General features: G+C 40.5%; 1 protein-coding gene across 1 annotated transcript in view; it reads right to left on the bottom strand.

Annotated features, from left to right (window-relative positions):
* Window positions 1–19,199, bottom strand: part of tmtc2b (transmembrane O-mannosyltransferase targeting cadherins 2b) — a 94,554-nt gene that overhangs the window by 18,864 nt on the left and 56,491 nt on the right. The window contains exons 3-8 of the mRNA XM_044193730.1: window positions 13,646–14,489; window positions 11,786–11,900; window positions 11,176–11,261; window positions 9,202–9,386; window positions 7,584–7,662; window positions 4,517–4,638 (exon numbers count right to left, since the gene is read on the bottom strand). Coding sequence (XP_044049665.1) covers window positions 4,517–4,638; window positions 7,584–7,662; window positions 9,202–9,386; window positions 11,176–11,261; window positions 11,786–11,900; window positions 13,646–14,489 — 1,431 coding nt within the window. The remainder of the gene's footprint in view (window positions 1–4,516; window positions 4,639–7,583; window positions 7,663–9,201; window positions 9,387–11,175; window positions 11,262–11,785; window positions 11,901–13,645; window positions 14,490–19,199) is intronic.

The following is a 19,199-nucleotide window of genomic DNA, read 5'->3' as shown; positions in this document are numbered from 1 at the left end:
TCAGCATGCTAACATATTCACAATGACAATGTTAACATGCTAATGTTGCAGGTAAAACATTTATCATGTTCACGATGCATCTTAGTTTAGATCATGAAGGCAAATGAGATTTTCCTCAGTAAAGTCTTAGACTTTTCAGAATGGAAATGCATTAGTTGCATTTAGTTGTTTGTTTGCATCCCAAGATTTTCCTTCCCAAAGTAGAAAGTACAGTATATACTGGCAAAAAATAATACTATATAACTACTGTATGTGACATGAGTGCTAATGATAGGAAATTGACAAAGACGAGGATAAATGGAACCCATAGTCAGCTTGCTTGCTGTCACTCCATTTCCACATGATAACACTCCCTCTTTGTTGAATTGAAAGCACCTTGAGGCCACTATCTTGGGGAGGGGGTGAAAAACACAAAAATGATATAGGAAGTCAATAACAAAATGCCAACCACCCTTCAAACCAAGCTTTCCATTAACAATATCCACTTCTCATTCTAGTCAGCTCCTTGTGTGGATACAATATCCTCCCTGTCACACACATGCTGAGCTTATTGGTGCGTGCCTCACACCTTTAAATCTCCTGATAACATCAGATAAACTGCAGATGTAGCTCTGGCTCTGTGGACGCCGAGGTGCTTATGAATGAAGCCTGCATCGTATTAGCTGAGGAAATGATAAGTAGATGACTGAATCCAATATTGCTAGCATCAAGGCGGCCCTGTCCATCTCTGACCTGCGGTGTGTACAGAGAGCCCAAAACACTTCCTGATCCCCCGGGGTGTCAGCGGGAGTGTGGAGGGGTCAGCGCAGTGGGGGCTGATACTGATCTGTGTGATTAACTCTCCCTTCCTCCCCTGTTTTGTCCACCTCTCGTCCACAAATCACAGCAACTCTTTGCTCTCTGCGCCTCAGCTACCAGCTCAGCTCTACCGTCCTCCTCTCACCCTTCTCTGACCCTGCTGCCAAACCTTATCTTGCAGTTTTTCCACCTCTCCTGCAGGGATCTGGACCTCAAAGCCCCTGACAGTATCTGAAGCGTCTTCAACACTCACAGTAGTGCCACAGGGAGTGCGGAGGTAGGGGATGATAGAGGCAGGGGCTGGTGTGCAGGTCAACTTCCTGCACTGGTTTTGATCATTCTTAAATGCTGTTGTCATCAGGCACAGAGGCCATAGCCACAGCAGGAAATGCATACATTAAATGGTACCATAACTCGAAATTGTCGATACAAACTTTCCGACACATTTCGACAAAAAAATCTTCTTTTGTCATAGAGAAAGAGGCTCTAAGCTTGTCTGAACAACTAAGTGCCCTTCTCTGATGGCATTATTTGCACTCACAGAATTACGAGGGCTCAAAACCCCTATACCATCCATCATGGTCAGAGATCTATGGATATTTGTCCCTATAGGTTTGAGCTCTACTTTCCTCCAAAATCAATAACACTTTCTTAAATAAAATGAGTTTCTCTTCACGGCCCACTTCACTAAGTCTTAAAACTCTCCTCTAAAGAATTATGTTGTTCCTCTAGACTGTCCTCGCTGACAGAGTTTGGTTTCAGATAATTTCTGATGTCCAGTGGTTTTTGTACAGAGAGGAATTTATTTCAGTTTAACAGGCAACTTTTATCTGTGGTGTCAGCTGAGATATTGTTTAAGCTGACCATCAGTCTGACTACAGGTTACTTTAGATGAGAAGGTTGAAACCATGTCATGTCTGTACGGTAAATATGAAGCTATCACCTGCAAGATATTAGCCTAGCTTAGCACAAAGACTGGAAAGTTAATCAGTAAGCTTTAGAGGTGGTGGTAGGTTAATTTTGTTGTTTGGACAGAGCCAGGCTAGCTTTCCCCTTGTTTGTAGTCTTAACGCTAAGCTAAGCTAACTGTGTCCTGTCTATACATACCCTACAGACATAAGTGGTATCAATCTTCTCATCTAACTCTCGGCAAGAGAGTGAATAAGCATATTTCCAAAAATCTCTTTTAATAATTTTCATTTATGTGTTAAGTAGTTACCCTGGCCAAGAAATAGTCTGGCACATAACACGTAAAACCACAGCGTGTCCTTTTTACACTTTGATTTGGCTGCTGGCGGTAGTTTCATATTTGCCGTACAGATATGAGAGTGGTATTAATCTTCTCATCTAACGCTCAGCAAGAAAGCGAATACGCCTATTTCCTAAAATGTCAAACTCTGCCTTTAACGGCTTAATGGAAAGCGTTGATACAAACACTGACATTTGTTTGGAAAAAATATGTTTTTTTCCAGCAAGTTTAGGTAAATGATGTGCGAGTAAAACTCTTCCACACATATCAGTTGTGAAACACACAAACTCACAGTTTTGGAAAGACTATAAGTGAAAAGAACTTGAAAAAGACTATAAGGGAAATGAAAAGGGACAGGTCCGGGAAGGCTTTAGCCTTTCTGTGTAAATCCAGATCCCACTGCTCCAGGCTTTTGAACACATTTACTTCCTTTCATTAGGGCCCAGACTGTAGGAGAGAGGAATATCAGCTGAAGAGATGGCCTCCACCTCTCTTTTGACCTTCTGTGCAACTCTTCTTCTAATTTGTTTATTTCTCTGATTTCTGAGAGTCTTTTTCAGCTCGGTCAGCTCTACTCCAAATACGCCTATCTAGCTGCGATCTGTAACGGATGACCACATGACCTGATCACACCTCTTCGTAAACTCTGGAAACTACTTCTGCCCTTGAGACAGCTTTTTTTTTTTGGTTATTGAAGCACAGGTCAGCTGTGTGACCCTGCGAGGATATTATCTCTGCTGTCCTGGAAAATGCTGGGCAGATGTAGATGCCTTTCTTTACAGTGTTTCAATTTTGCAGAGCAACATTGTAAACATGCCAAATGCCTGTTAACTGTTTTGCTGTTGATGCAAAGCTGTGAAAACAGCTTTTTGAGCTACTTTTTAAGAGTTAGCAACAAGTTAACCAAAAAAACGGCAACCAGGATAAGATTTTTAATCGAGAAGGCCTATTCCCATGACAGACAGAAACGTTGTGAAAAACATCGTGGGCACCTTCTCTCATTGTTCTCTCATGCTCACTCTCTTCCTCAATCTTTTCCCTCTCTCTCACCCACACACTATTGATTAACTGTAGAGATTTCAGGAGAACAGTACGACCATCAGTTCAGAGCTGGAGAGAACTGATGAAAAGCCAGCAGAGATGAAAGAGGGTGTAATAAAAATAAAGTGAAAAGGACTGAGGGAGCACAGGTAGAGAAAGAGAACTTGGTTTAGAGAAGCAAAAAGTTACACGATGTGAAGTCAGACTTATAGAAGTCAGCAAGGCAGAGACCAGAAAGTCAATACAGTGGACTGGCAGAAATATCTTTGAATGGCAAATGATTGATTGACATTCAGCCTACCTACACATCCACTATTGAGTAAAGCTGGATTTACATTCGACTCAAGACATGAAGTCCCCTTCACCATGTCAAGTTACTGAGTAGCAGACCACCGCCAGGTAATTGCTGTGTTTACGCTCATTCATTCATACAGCGGCAATCGCAGTGAGCAGAAGGTCTGTAGTGTAATGGCTTTGTTAGATGTTTGTTACTGAAAAGGAGAAGACTACTAAGAGTCTTTCTTTAACTTCCTTAATGTTGTCTTCACTCTCAACAAACTCTACCAGCATCTGAAACATGTAGGGGTTAAACATCTCCATCGAGGCCATAGCCCCAAAAGGTAGTTACATTTTGGAGGAGGTATAGCCCCTTAACGGAGAAGTATAAATCCCTCTCAAGGCACTTAACCCTGAGCTGCACAAGAGAAGCTACTGATCAGTGGTTAGGATAAAACCTTAGAGATATCTAATTTAGTAAACTGTATGAGTCTGGGGCAGAGATTTGCTGAAGAAGAGCAACAGTATGTAACTTTTGCTGAACAATGGCCACAAGTCAGTGAAGTGACTCCGCAATGTCTCAAAGATTGTTTGTTAAGAAGTTTGCTAACATTAGCTATCATTATCCACTATAAGCTATTGGTCATAAGCAAGCCCCCCAGGAAGTGCTTTGAAGCCAATTTGAAATAGTGGCCAAACTGTGGAATTACAACTTCCAGGTCAGTCACGTGATGCACAGAGGCCCAAAAAACTTTTTCCCATAGACTTACATTGTGAAAGAAGCGGCTGTAAAATGGTGGATACATTTTTTTCACAGTCTCTGTGAAATGACTCGTTTCACTATAAGAATTTGATCCATTTGGTCCAATAACATGATGCAGAAGATTTGGGTAATTTTATACAGGGAAGTCGAACTTTTTTGGCTTCATGTGCCACTGAGCAGCTTTCATAGAAATTAACGGGGCACCGCCTCAGAAGCTGTATCCAGTTCTCTTTATACATCCATGGTCATACCAGACCAAGAAAGGATGTAACCACTGATTGCATTGAATACATTTTTTTAATTCGTAAAATAAATAATTTGTTATTTCTTCTTTCAAAAGTAACATAGCCTCGCCTTAAAGATAGGTGACACATATATCAAAGTCTTACCGTTATAGCCAGGAGTTTGCCATAGGTGAGGTGTGCAGGAATGTGGTCTGGCTTGGCTCGCAAAGACTCTCTGTACCAGTGTTCAGCTTCAGTCAGCTTGTTCAGTCTTATGTAGGCCTCTCCTGTGAGTGCAAAATGAGGGTTGGGTCAGGGGTCAATCTGTCAGAGGTTAAGGCATCACATCTTCCCATTTTTCAGCTGAGGGTTTCCATGACAGTGAGACCAGACCTCAATCCATTGGGACTGAGGTCTGGACCCCATGTTGTTTTTAAATTATAATGTTACATGTATATCTGGCACTAAACTAAGAGAATGCAAATGTTAACCTTTGTTTAGAGTGTCACATTCATACTGCAGTTACAATGTATGACCTACTTTTGATGTCTTTCACAACAGCAAATCTTTGATACCCAGTCATTATAAGTGTCTTTATTTCTTAAAAACTGAAATAGCTAGCGAGTTAAGTGTCTGGCTTTGGAAACTACAGGAGAACATTACTGAGTCTGTAACACACTCCCTCATCTGATACCTCCCTCACTGCCAGATCTGTCCCTCTGCCTGCTAACACCTGAAAAAACAATAACCTCTCTTTCATAGCCATCCAATAACACTTGTATTATTGCAAGAATTTGACAACATCGGCTGATAATTGGACACAAAACAGTTAAAATGAACATTATAACATATTTAGAGGAAGAGACTGAATGTATCCCAAATTTCACTAGAACTTGGTAATGGTTTGTATTTCAAATGAGTGGACAAGTTGTTTAGACTAGACTAGAGTGGACTGAAACTTTAATTCCGTGGGGATTAGGACTAATCACTTCCCTGATCGGAAACTGTGATAAGCAACAGGTGTCACACACCTAATCACAACTTGGGGACCTTTTTAATTTGAAAACCACTTTCTCTTTTTACTGTGAATGAGTGATAACGCTGTGTAAAGATACCTCTCAACACATAGGCATGTAAAAGACGTCAAATTTAAGATGTAACTTCCTTTTATTGTGAAAAAATGTAAGCTCCAGGCTTAAGACCTTTCCCCCCGAGAGGAGAAGTAATATGTGAGAATATATTTTCAAGATGATATACATCACAACAGCCTTATGTTTCAGATAAGTGTTGGAAATCCATGATATTGTAGCTACATAATCAAAAATGTCCTTGTCAACAGCTAACATCAAATAGAGCAAAAGAATGGATTAGAGGATATCGCAAATTTGATACCAATCTGTCTCCATACTATTGCAATATAAATATATATTTTTAATGATGATTTAATATTCCTAATTTTTCCTTTTTTTCCTCAATATTTTCCTTCCAAACTGAGATTTATACTATTTAAGTGCAAGAACTGAAAGCACTGGATGTTTTTTTTTTTAAATAGTGAATAACTTTAGTTTAATAAATCATCAATGTCTTTAATAGACAATAGGATTATCTGGAGTTCAGAGATTTAGCACAAGCCCAAGGCAGTGAACTATTTTAGAAAATGTCTGTATAGGTCTGTTTTGACATGACCTCTTCATTTGTTGATGGGTTTAAAAGCAGTCAAAATACTCGTCTCGCCTTCCTAGCAGCAGACCTCTGTGTGAGATTAGCACAAACATCAACGTGCAATTAGAAGTGACATTGAGTCCAAGGAGCTGAAAACCAGCTCCTCGGAGTGGAACATTCCTCGGCCCACCAGAGAGTGTTGGAGCGAGACCAACAGGGTGCAGATTACCACCCAGATCTGCCTCTGATGAAAGCTTCTGCTCCTTGGCGTCTGACAAACAGCATGAGAGCAGCACAGTGACTGAAACTGGAAATACGTATGAGCAGGTGTGCCAAATCAGTTCAGCGAGGAAACAACGCTAAGCTGCAGAAAGCACAGAACTCTGGCTCAGTGCCTCCATTACAGACGCAGTCTGCTCCTTAACGGTGACTGGAGCTTTCATCAACATTTTGACATAATCTCAGTAGTTCTGTCAATTCACATTTTGCCAACACATAAATGAACCTGTGGCACTACCAAATCTAGATTACAGACGTCCCAGGTTTCAAGTGTGTGTGTGGAATTAGCTGCATGTGTATGAGACAGAAAGAAAGCAGGAGTGAGACAAAGAGAAAAAAAAGCTAACAGAAAGCAGCTATAATGAGCCTGAAAGCAGCTGTTCTATATCTGTAATCTAACAAACTGGGTTGTTCTTGTAGTGAAAAGCAAATTAACTCTAATTAACACGATATTGTAAAGCTTACTACTGTCTGGTCAAAACGTTTAACAGCAGTAATTTAAATTACATCTCTCAAACGAGAATTTCACTGATATAAATGGTTGTTTGCTTGATGTCTATCTGACACTGGTTAATTTTTTTGACAATCTACTTTATTCTAGGACTCCTTAAACATTTTTGCATATTTTAGCCCTGGCTTAACCTGAACACTAGGCTCCAGAAAGCTGGAGTAAGCTTAACCTAGTTTTCAGCTTCATATTTATTGAGCAAGGGCTTACAATAAGCCCCGGGTTTAGGATTCACAATTGGACATCTGAACCCAGGGTTAACATCTTCTGAATTCTCATAGCACTAGCGATTTGACAAATGTTTGACCTCCTCTTTTCTACACATGAAAATATTTGATCATTAATGGAAATCTACAATCATTCTATTGGTTTTGTTCCAATGTCCAACAAATGTATACGAGTGAATTTAATCTGCATTTTTTGGTCAAATTCCAAAAAGTCTGGGATATCCCTGCTCCACAGTGGGTGTTGGTGAGCCCTGGGGTATTCCAAGTGTAAAACAGCTGACAAAGCTGTAAGCAGTGGTCTTACTTGCAATTAGTAATCCCTATGCTTACTGACAGTTTGGTTTAGTTAAGATGCTGCCTGTCCAGAAGAAACACAAAGGTTATTGGTTTTAAGGGACCCAGGACAACAAAGTAAAACAAAAATGCATGATTTATAGCCACCAGTTGCTCCAAAATACTCCAAAAATAACCCTTAACCCTCTGTTCAATGGCCTTTTATTTTTTCTGGACTTAAAAACAACAGATTTTATGCTTTACAAACAAAAGCAGCTCTTACCCATCATGTTGTAGAGGCTCTGTGGTGCAAATTGTCTTGGCATTTTCTGTATTGCTTCTTTAAACACTGTGAGGGCCTCCTGTGAATGAGACAAACAAAAAAAAGAAGGTGGGGGATGTTTGCATTAGAGAACAGAGAGACCCCGCCAGAGAAACTGGCGCTGTAGTAACTAGTCATTCCTCCCCTGCAGCCGGGGCCCTGACACTGTGAATGCACAGCGTGGAATTGGGGGTCCCTGGGAGGCTGGTTTATACAGAGTCGAGCAGTCGAGTCAGTGTCACGGCTGTTAAGACGACTAGAGCGGTGTCACATATCGACTCTGGTATGTATAGAGTATAGGTCCAGCGATTCACCTCAGAGTTTAAATGGTAGAAAGCGCTGGAACTACTTTATTGCTGAAGCAAATGTTGCGGTTAGAGGTCGGAGGAAGTGGGACTGCTCTCTTTCTCCAGCATGCCAACAATTTATAAAAGCCTTTATTGAATCTGCAGTACTACTGCTTCAGTCCTGATTGAATCAGCAGCATCAGTGCTTGTATACAATAAAAATGTGCAGCATTGGAAAACCAGTTACTTTAGCCAGCAATGTAGGTCTTTAGGGGCGTGAAAGAGAGCGAATTTGTTAGAAACAGCCTGAGGATTATCTGCACAAAACACTGCATCCGCTATGACAAAGGCAATTTTGGAAAATGTCCATATAAAATGAAGCATTTTCGCAGTGTCCCCCAAAGGCTCTTTAGGCAACTGCCTGCATTTTATCTCAATTCACTGGTTTTACATTTTCCAGCATGTACTGTATGTAAGGGAGCACTCTTTCAACTCCCATGTTAACAATGGGGGTGTTTGTTAGATAAAATATGTTTGCAGATATGTTCCAAAATACACTTTATTGGGTACACCCGTACAATCAATTGCAATTCAATAGAACAGCTCTGCCATAAATTCTACCTTTAGAAAGTGTATAATGTTCAGTTTTTGTTGACATTCAATTATGTGTTCATTATTGAGGTCATAGTTAAAGGTGGTACTGGACTACATTATATTGAGAGGTGTTTCTAATTTCTTGTCCTTCCTATTTACATACATGAGGGGGGCCGAATATTAGAAACACCTCTGAATATAATGCAGTCCAGCACAGCACCACCACTAACTATGACCTCAATTCTAAAACATATGGCAGAACAGTTATCAAGGTACATGCATGCCAAAATATACAATGTTATCTCCATGTGGTGCATTTTATGGTATTTGTTATGCTGTGGCAAGCTATGGGTATATCACTAACATATAACACATTGACTTTCTTATCACAATTTACCAGCTTTATTAATAAAAATGAATACATGACTTATTCCAGCTATTCAACAATGAGGCAATAACCATTGCTCACATTTGGGAATTAGTGTAACTCAGCACTAAGTCTGATATACACATTTCTTTATGGTATTTTCTGATGCTTTAAATTAACAAAGTCCCATTAACAGTACCATGCAGTTATGTGAATTTAACCCCACTACTGCTAATGTCCAGGACACTAAAATATTTTGAAACATAAATGTATCTCTAAGAATTTTCTAAGCAAAATGCGAAATATATTTTTCTGCAGTTTTGGTCATTACCTCCTGGTGTCCTTGTTCATGCAGCAGCTTCCCCAGGTTGTATAAGCAGCTGGTGACTGAGCTCTTGTGGGCGTGGGGGTCCTTCAGGTTCTCATCTGGGATGTCAGCGCAGGTCAGGAAGGTGCGCTTGGCCTCATCTAGGCGAGCCTGATTCATCAGGATGATGCCTGTGTTCAAGTAGGCCGCTGATGGGAAAAGAAAACATGGAGATTAGTGTTAGTTCGGGCAGAGCACTTAAGTTTGGCTTGTGTCAGCTGATTGGAACAGCTGTTTCCTTCATGCTTAAGGTCCAAACATATTCATGCAGGTGTACAGTGTGGCCACTATAATTTGACTCTTCTCAACATTACTCTGCTGATATGTCCATGTCAACACTGTTTGCTACAGCAGCTTCCTCCACTCTCCCAAGCTCTCCCAGCAGAATCCTTGTTGCTGCTTGGATTCTTTGAGCGCTCCCTCAAAGAGAAGAACCTTTCCACCAAATCTATGTCTATAACCATTTTCCCTAAATGGTCAATTCCTTGACATAAGTATCTCTCACTGACCTGAAGCCACAGAGATCATTGGTGCTGAAAAGATGAGTAGTAACCATTTCCATATGAAATACACCTTTGAGGTGGAACAATAAACCACTATTGATCAAATTCATGCTTTACTGTATGTTTGATCCTGTGGGATACTTTGGATACTTGTTTAACTTTTCGTTCAGCGGACCAACATCTGATGATCAATATGTAGCTGGAGAGTAATTAGTCTCGATGGACCTGCCTCTCTAAACAACTCCCTATCAAGACAGGCTGTTGGAATAAATTAACTTACATCAGATCAATCTGGACGGCTCTTCTATAGGGTACTGACGTATAATCAAGTCAAGGGGGTGTGGTTGAGAATCAAACAGCCTTTTTTCCCAACAAACAAGTTATCTTCTTCCTCTTTTGTCCTTGGAATGTGTTATCACAAAAGCTCACATTATTTTATTCCACATGCTTACACCTCACAGTCTTATCTGTCCTACATGGTATTGCATTCGTTGGTCAATATCTAGACTTTTTTCCATTGCATGGATCTGCACCGAAAGAGTAACATAAGAAAAACCACAGCTAGACAAAAGGAAGTTTTTTCCAATTTCATCAGCCTTCAAAACTGATTTTCTGTTTATAAAAAATGTGACAGAAATCATTAGCACTTTTTTCACAAAACAGGATAGCTCTGCATATTAAATTTTAAAAAATGCTACCGTTTGTTCTAGTTAGCTCCCAACTAGGCAGTGAGTAATGCTGTAACCTTCAAAAAACGCTGTTAACTGTCACTTTCTAATTCTGCCTTCAACATGTCTGCTGCTTAAGGTAATTAATTAATCTTGTTATCGGCTATAACAGATTGAATAATAGCACGCTGAATGGAAATTTTCTAGTCTAACCGTGATCTTGATTAGGTCAATAATTAATCCAGGGAAGAAAGGAAGAGATGAAGAGTTTTATCTGTCATTGACTGATGCCTAGAACAATGGGGAGCTAATTTATTGCACGATCAGGTAAGATTGCGAGTGATTTGTACTAATTAGGGAGTGAACCTGCTGAAGACGACACTGTATGGAAAGTTTTATTCCAGGAAAAGCAGGGAGCATGGGGAAGGAGAGGAAGAGTAATGAGCAAAGAGGAGGGAAAGACACATTGAAAACTGAGAGAAATAAGTAGATGTAGTGAACGTAGGAGGGAAAAAATGAAATGAGTGTGTCATGGCCTGTATTCATAATAAATGACATCATGCAGTTGCTTGATCTGTTGACATGACTTGGTTTTGAAAGCCAGTCAGACAGCTGTGTTCTATGTTGAATTCGTATACCTACTGCCCTTTGCCACCTATTCCTCTCCCTTCACATAACCACAGCCTGTGTTCACTGTTGCCTGGACACAGCACAGCCACAACCACAAGAGCTGGAGATTGTCAATAAAAAAGAAGAGCTGTACTTACAAGCCAGAGTTGGCCGACTCCCAATGGCCAGCTTATAGTAGTGGAGTGCCTCTGAGAACTTGTTGCTCTCCTGTAGCAGCAAACCGCTGCAGACACACAAAAAGAAAGACGGTACAGGCAGTTTAGAGCTTAAAAAACTCAAAAGAGCAGATGTTTAAAGTTAAAAAGCCTCTGTTAGGATTAGACAAGAACACAAGCAGCTGATAAAACTGAGGAGGAAGATTTAGATCTTAGCAAACCACAGACATTTGAGCACACATGCGAGCGTCGGCTGTGGATGTTTTGCGTTTTCCTGTCAGGCTAAAACAGCATCATTAATAAACCTGTCAGACAGACAGCACTCTGGAGAATACAAGACAAGACGGCACTTCCTCTGAGAGAACCAGCTCTGATCAATGGACATGCATGTAAAAGGAGAACTCGTCACACACTCCAAAGTCACTGGAACAGCTATGAGTGGAGACACACTTTAAAGAAAATCAAGTATACAAGTACAAAAGCCCGCTTTGATAAACAGATACTAAAAGAAATCAAAGGCAAATGAACTTGACCATTACGGATACTAAAATATAAATAAAAAACACAAAAATGTGATAAAACACAAACTCACAGGTTATACAGCATGTCAGCCATGTTGCTGCGATAATAGAGGGCATTTCTGTACGCCTGTTCAGCCTCCTCCATCTTGCCCTGGCTCTTCAGGACATTTCCAAGGTTGCCCCATGCTGACAGGTTGCAAAAGAAAAGGTTAATCGAACAGAATAAAAAAGAACATTTGTGGCAACCTTCTATAATAACGACTGTTTCAGAATCTTACAAAGTTCTTAGATTAAAGCAGCAGGGGAGGAGGTTTTTGTAGCAAGTAATAATTTTCTTCTGTTATTCACAGCCACTTACTGATATGGGTTCAGTGTTTTTTAACCTCTAAAGAGAACGTTGTTCTGCTGCAGCTCGTATACCAAGATATTTTGGTTAAAGAGAAACAACACACCAGGGGAGGTTTGTGCCAAAACCACCAGTCATTCCTATGACAGTGTGAATTAAAAGAAGACCACCACAGTGCTATTGCACAGCTAATGGCATTAGTGGTGAATGGCAGTAGCTGACAGGTGAAATAGCGTTGCTAAGAGATTTTGTACAGTTTGTGCGTTGAGACCGTGGAGTGTGGAAATAAATGTAGAGGGGGGTGATAGAACAAAAAGAATTTCACTGGATGTAAAATAGTAGCCAATGTTGATTGCTATGTAACATAATATCATTGATCTGTTTTCGAGGTTATCTTATAGTCTGCAGAAACTTGACAATAGTTATGATTCCACAGAATGAATTTCTCAAGAAAAAATATATTAAATTTAATGCACATAGACAGGCCTAATGAGGTAATTGTGCATTTATGGTGTTATGCATTAATGCACAAGTATAACACTAATATGTGTAAAGATATTGTTTCTTCTTGCATCTCCACTAGTCATATTGAATGGGAAGATAAAATCCTGCTACTTTTGTTGACGTGATGTGTTTAAAGTGCTAAAATATGCAGTGTGCCTTTAAGCAATGCAATGCAATACAGTATTTCGTTTTTGAAAATCATAACATCTATGGAAATTCAGTATAAACAAGCAGAAAAACAACTGTGCATCCAGTTATGCACAGATAAATTAATGAAGTTTCTTTTACAGGAAAGAGTTGCTTTGTGCATCTGAAATTTCACAGTTCAGACAATCCAATGAGTATGTCTGAGTTTGAGGTTGGGTTCTGTTCAAATCTCACATAAGCTATAATGAATGTGAGTCGGGGACATTGCTGCTGCTCTGTTCGGCTGATGGCCTGCCAAAACAAACAGCTGTCATGCCTCAGCTCCGCTGCAGAATCTGAAAGGGAAATTAGCTAACACAACGTGTCCCGCTGTTGCCTTACGAGTACCCTTCCCTGCTTCCCTCCTCAGTAGCTCTGAGAACTTGGAATCTGTGTCTGATGACCTTGAATGTGAAGGCTACTGAATATTTTATCTGCTGTTAAAGGTGCCAATCAGAGACGGATGGTGGTGCCTTTTCAAGTGAGACAGGGCATCTGATGTCATCAAACAGATTGCATGCTGGGTGTAAGAAGATGTGTGATAAAGAGGTACAACTCTGTTGTATTTCTTGGAATAACAATTAAATCTATGTTTTTAAGAATAAATTTAGCCTGTATGTGTATATTCTGAGGTAAGGTTGAGTGATGGAGAGAAGTCATTTTGAAGCAGCTTTATATTGAATTATTCAAGGCGGCAGTAGAGAGACAGCACACATTTTAAAATTCAAAACCTTGCCTAAAAGCTCGCTCACTATTCCAACAACTGAATATGATGGGTGGAGGTTTGAGGTTGAGGTTTGGGAATGTGTATAAAAGTCCATGTGCACTTGTTAGAGCAGTTGCACCTGTGTGCATGCTGATTCAAATGAAAGCATGCATCCGAGTCGGGCCTTACCTTTAGCAGGATTGACATAAATCCCTGACTTGTAGAGCATCTCCTCATTCTGCCAGTCCCTGTTCCTCAAAATAGTTTTGACCCCAAAAAGAAGCACCACGGCAGCGCTACAGTACACTAACATCGTCCTGGCGGACCTGCGTCGCAGACGCACGTACAGAGACCTCATCCCCACTGCCACCAGCAAGCAAAAGCCCATGCTGGGAATGTACAGTACTCTCTCTGCTATCACAAACCCCACATAGAAAAACAAGTTTGTGGCAGGGAGGAAAGGAATAGCCAAGATGCCTAGAGAGAAAACCACAACATTTTCAGTGGTTGGCAGTGTCCTGCTCTCATAGTGCTTTTTGGTACCATTTTGTGCACTATTAATGTGAGCATCGGTGTGGGAATTGTTCATATGTTCATGATTGTTATATTGGTAACTGTGTCCATTACTGTTCCCATTTCTGCCATTGGTGTAAAGATGCGCTTTACCATTGGTCTCCTTGCCTTTAGCTGTCTGTTGCGTCCACAGGCTGAACCAAGCCAGCAAGAGCAATCCAAGGTAGAAGGCTACTGTATGAAAGTTCCTACAATCAGCAAGGCTCCTGATCAAAGGCAGGGCGTCCATTGACCAATCAAAGCTGAGCGTGTCCGGGCAAAGGAGAAGCCAAAAGTTGATGGCAGGCAGGTAGAAAAAGGTTAGCGTCCTGGTGAGGAGCGAGGGTGAGTCGGCTGCCGGGTTGTCGGAGTTGGAGAAGTTGGGGGGTTTGTTACCCATCCAGTAGAAGCGGCAGGCCAACAGGACGGCTCCCCAGGCTGCCAGCAAACACACATTCAGCAGCAGGTGGACGTTCTTTCTCTGAAAGACAAAGAAAACACAGAAACAGGGATCAAACCCTAAATCCACTGGAAAGGAAAGGCACATATGAGAGCATCAAGCCAAACCTAGTTTTCTGGGTGGTTGTAATATTCATGACTCTTGGACCTTTACATTTACTCTGACCGAGGCTATGGATTGGAAACTGATCAAAGGAATGTCTGATCTTACATCACATCAACTCTCAAGAATAAAATGGCTACTACATGGCCACCCCAGTACAGCTGCGCAATGCCATCTGGAACAAAATGAGTGTTCAAGGACAATTCAGAAAGCGTTGACTAAGTAGAGTAGCTTTGATACGTGTTTTATCATAAAGTTGTGTTTTGGCTGCTGAGATCTTTTTGGAAACATGGGAAACAAGAATAATTCAGTTCAGTGCCATCTTTTTCTTTTTTGTTATTGACTTTTTAAACCAGTTTTTAAGCCAACCAAGAAGAAAAAAATGGCATATTAACTTTTATTAAAGCCACAACATTCACACTGAGTCAATTCATTGATTGTTTCAAAAATGAAGGTGACCTTATATTATAACTTTCTATTCATGCACATTTTTTTCCTCCATGGCCTCCACAGACATATCAAAACAAACACTACTATATGAACTCCATTCATCATATTTCAGACTTGATATTAAACACTTTTCCAAATGCTGTGTGGAAACGCTTATGAAATATTTATAGTGTGTTTGGTTGTTTAATACTTTGCTGGCAGAGCATTGAAAAATCACTGGACATATTTCCCCGCAAGCATGTTCCAATGTTAGGACCAACTGACCTTTCTCATTGTGTTCATGTTGGAAATCCAACTTAGAAAAATGTTGTGCTTTTTCTAAATTCAGCAGCTAGAGCATGCACAGCGACACCCAATCGTGTCCTGCAGTATTAACTTGTATCGTGCCTCAAAAATACATAAAAAATGGGTATATAATTAACAAAACATAGATTATCAATACATGAACTATGCAGCAAGGGCTTGTTCCATTAGTCTCCGCAGTCTGAACATAAATCTTCAGGGCATCATAGTTGTAGATGTTTGTCAGCTGTAATCCTTTTCATTATTTAAACCTAAACCCAAGGCAACACAGGCTAACATCGCATTACTTTATTTAGTGATCTTTCTCTATCTTGACATGCCAAAGGGCACAAACATGTCTCATCGGTGATCATAAACTTCATACAACCACTGCTTTGGGTGTGTACTATTGATTTCCTCGCCTGTCCATTGTCATTTACAGATTGTATCTGTGAAGAGAGGCTTCAGTAACCTCTGGGAACATCTGACTGCAGGGGAAAAGCTTTGTTGCCTGCTCGTGATCACTGCTAACGCAAAGAGCTGCAGCCCAACACATAAAAATAATCTGCAAACAACTAATTACAATATTTGCTGTTCATACTATTTTATTAGTGCGTTTACTGAAGAGTGATGGAACTCCTCTTCAAAATGGTTCCTTTCACCATGCAGCCAATCAGTCACTCCAATCAGCATATGCATACTTTAAGTGCTCAGTAGAGCAACAAGTGCATTTGTGAGGCTAAAGTACAAGACTGTGGAGCTGAATATTGGTATGCAATATTCATTGCACAAACATGTATAAGGTCAGTTCTGTCAAAAGCTTTGGGGGAGACCTGACAACAACCCGTAGTGCTTCAGTACTTCATGAGGATATTCCACTGCTGAAGAAGTTATTCAGTCGTTCGGCAACAAAAGGTCATCGTTTCAATCTACATCACCACTTCTCATTAATTTTGAGCAACTGCCAAAGGTGTTATGGTCAGCTCTCCATGAATTCCAGGGGAAGACAGGACACAGTAAATCACAGAGTAAGATATTTTCCATATAGAATTTATAGAAGAATATAGAATATATATATATATATATATATATATGTGCAGTAACCCAATGGATGAACCATTTTAACCAGTCAGCCATTATTAGTCTACTTTAGCTGGAAACCCACTATGACAACGAAGGCTCTAACATAAAAACAAAAAACCACAGCTAGGCAACTGAATACAAAACATTGGAGTCTATGCCAAACAATCACAATTATCTCAATGTTATTAAAAATAAATAAAAAAGGAAAAGTACTAACATCTGTCAGTATATACAAATACAACCGCATGGTGCAATGTTCCAAAAATGGGACCAAAACAGGGTTTTGTCATGTGAAAATTCAATGTGAGTGACTGAAACTGTGCCAGTTCAAGTGAAAGGCTAGAACAGAAAGCGCATGGGTCATGAAGCAAAAAATTATGTTTAAATGGTCTAGTAAAAAAATTAATAGGACCCACTTCTTGTCAAACAAAGGTTAATACCATGCCTATGTATCATTATAATTAGCCCTCAGTGACACAGGAATGCATCTACTTCCTGCTGATTGTGGGATTCACCACTGAGGCGTGTTTAAAACAAACAAAACAAACTCCTTCAGAGTTCAAAATACTGTATGCTTGTCAAATATATTGTAACAAACAGATAAAGTACGCACTTACAGTATAAGAGAAACTTTACGCTGATGTAACTCCCCAAGAATATCAGTGGCATTTAAAATCATCAGTCCTTCAAAAGTACCACTCCCTCCTAAACTAAAAATCTGTCATCTGAACTTCATATGAACTCTTGGGATGGATGGATGGATGGATGGATGGATGGATGGAGATAACCCTCTTCAAATCTCAGGTTTCAATGTGCATTTTGAGTCCATTCCTAAAATCACTGGAGTGGAGACACGGAGGTCCTGTGGCCACTTTTCAATCCAAGCAGGTGAGCAGAAACTCTACAAAGAGATGAAGTGGACTGAAGGGGTCTGTGAGGCCCAGGGGCTGTAGTTTGTGCAGACTTTGCCAGAGAAGCTTGCTGAGCAGTGTTAATACATCTCAATCTCTGCTTCAGGGAGATCCAGCTTGGATTTACGTGGCTCTTCTACAGGCTCTAAAGTCGCCTCTCTGGCCAAAGCACAGGCTTATGAGACACCACCTCAAAGTTAACTTAGAGGAATCTGGAGGAGAGAATGGAAGAAAAGCTCCCTCTATTTTTGGAGCGAACAGGTCATCCAAATTTGGGTGTTATATGGACGGGGCACTGCTCCAGGTCCCCTATCAGACAACACCCTGAGCTCCTCTGAGCTAGTTTCTGTGCTGTTTTCTGGCTGAATTTTGCAGTACCTTTGATTCTGCAAAGCAACTTTGCTCCTGCTGTGATGAGACCACCGTCCGTAGGGTAACAAGTTGGCGTGTGTGCTTCATGTTTTTGTGTATACACCTCTGAAGGCCTGAAAGTGCTAATGCTGACGACAACATGGCACTGCTCCCATACATACTCAGACCTGGCCCTGTGACAAACAGATATGTCATCCTGACTCTTCCCAGACGCAGCACACACTCAGACACCACCTTAACCACATCCATATGTTCATGCTGAGGACTGAGGCGGTGTTTCATTTACATTCTTGTGCTACACTTGCACATTGAGATTTCCCCTTTTCTACGCAGAATTAAGTCTTTGGGCAGTATTGAGAACATTGAACAATCCTTTGATTGCACTTCAGCCCACATTTGTAACCCTACTGCTCCTCCTCTTGGCCTACTCTGCCAACTGCTCTGACTTTCTAAGAAAAATAAATGTGAAAGCAAAGAAGTATATAGGGAGCAAGCAAACAGGAAGTGCTCTAGAGATGTTCTGGAGGACACATTACTGGGGGGACAACATCAACCCCAAGTCTATTATCTCTTGAATAAACAAACGTGTGCATCTTCCCTAATATGCCTGCGGTTAATATGTCTACAATTCAAAAGCATAAGTTCAATTACCAGCCGGGCAACGACTCCCCAGGTTCTACAGCTCTATTATGTAGGAAAACCAAGGCATTCCAGCTTTGTGTCTTTTGTCTATAATCCAGTTTAGTTTGAAATAAGTGGTTTAGCACAACCCCGTAGGAGGCACGAGGGCAGTGTTTTTTTCTTCCCTTTTGTGTTTCAGGCGCAATCAGTTCAGAAATGAAACAATTTAGCCTTTATAAGGCAGGCGTGTGAATAAAATATCCTTGGAGATGAAATGCAAAACAGGCCAATTACGAAATCCCTATTTGTGCCTGTGCCTGCCTTTTTTCCCCTCTACACTTTGATTAGGTTGAATTGACTGAGAAGAAAACTCAATCTAAAAAGTTTTTTTTTTTAAAACATCCGCTAGGGTGTTGTGAAAGGTTTGTGGCAAAATAACATGGAAAGAGCTCAGAGAGAAATTGAATTAATTAGTTTGGAGAAAGTATTCTATTCTCTGGATACACACAGCCTTTTTTTCTTTTTTTGTATAATTGGCTGATGTACACCAGACCATTTTCAAGAACATTTTAAGAACAATCCATCACACGACACATCTAACTAGCCCATCAAATTACAACGGCGTGACTGGCTCACACTCCAGCGAGCACCTCGGAGAAAATCCTGTGAAAGAAGAAGTGGCATGTCTGACCTATCCCCTCCTCTTCATCATTACTGAGATCAATTGTCTGCAGAGGGCCTTTCATCAAGATCCTGCTTCACATTGATAGACTTTTAATGGAAGTTAAAATGAGCTCTGGACCAATCACAGAGTATAACCACCTTCAAAGCCTTCAGAAACAGACACACACACACATGCACACACATACAGAAGGCTCAAATTTGATAAGAACACCAGATCGCCTTTAAA

The sequence above is a fragment of the Siniperca chuatsi genome, linkage group LG4 (genome assembly GCF_020085105.1).
Source record: "Siniperca chuatsi isolate FFG_IHB_CAS linkage group LG4, ASM2008510v1, whole genome shotgun sequence".
NCBI classification, from domain to species: Eukaryota; Metazoa; Chordata; class Actinopteri; order Centrarchiformes; family Sinipercidae; genus Siniperca; species Siniperca chuatsi.
This window is presented reverse-complemented; position numbering and strand designations above follow the sequence as displayed.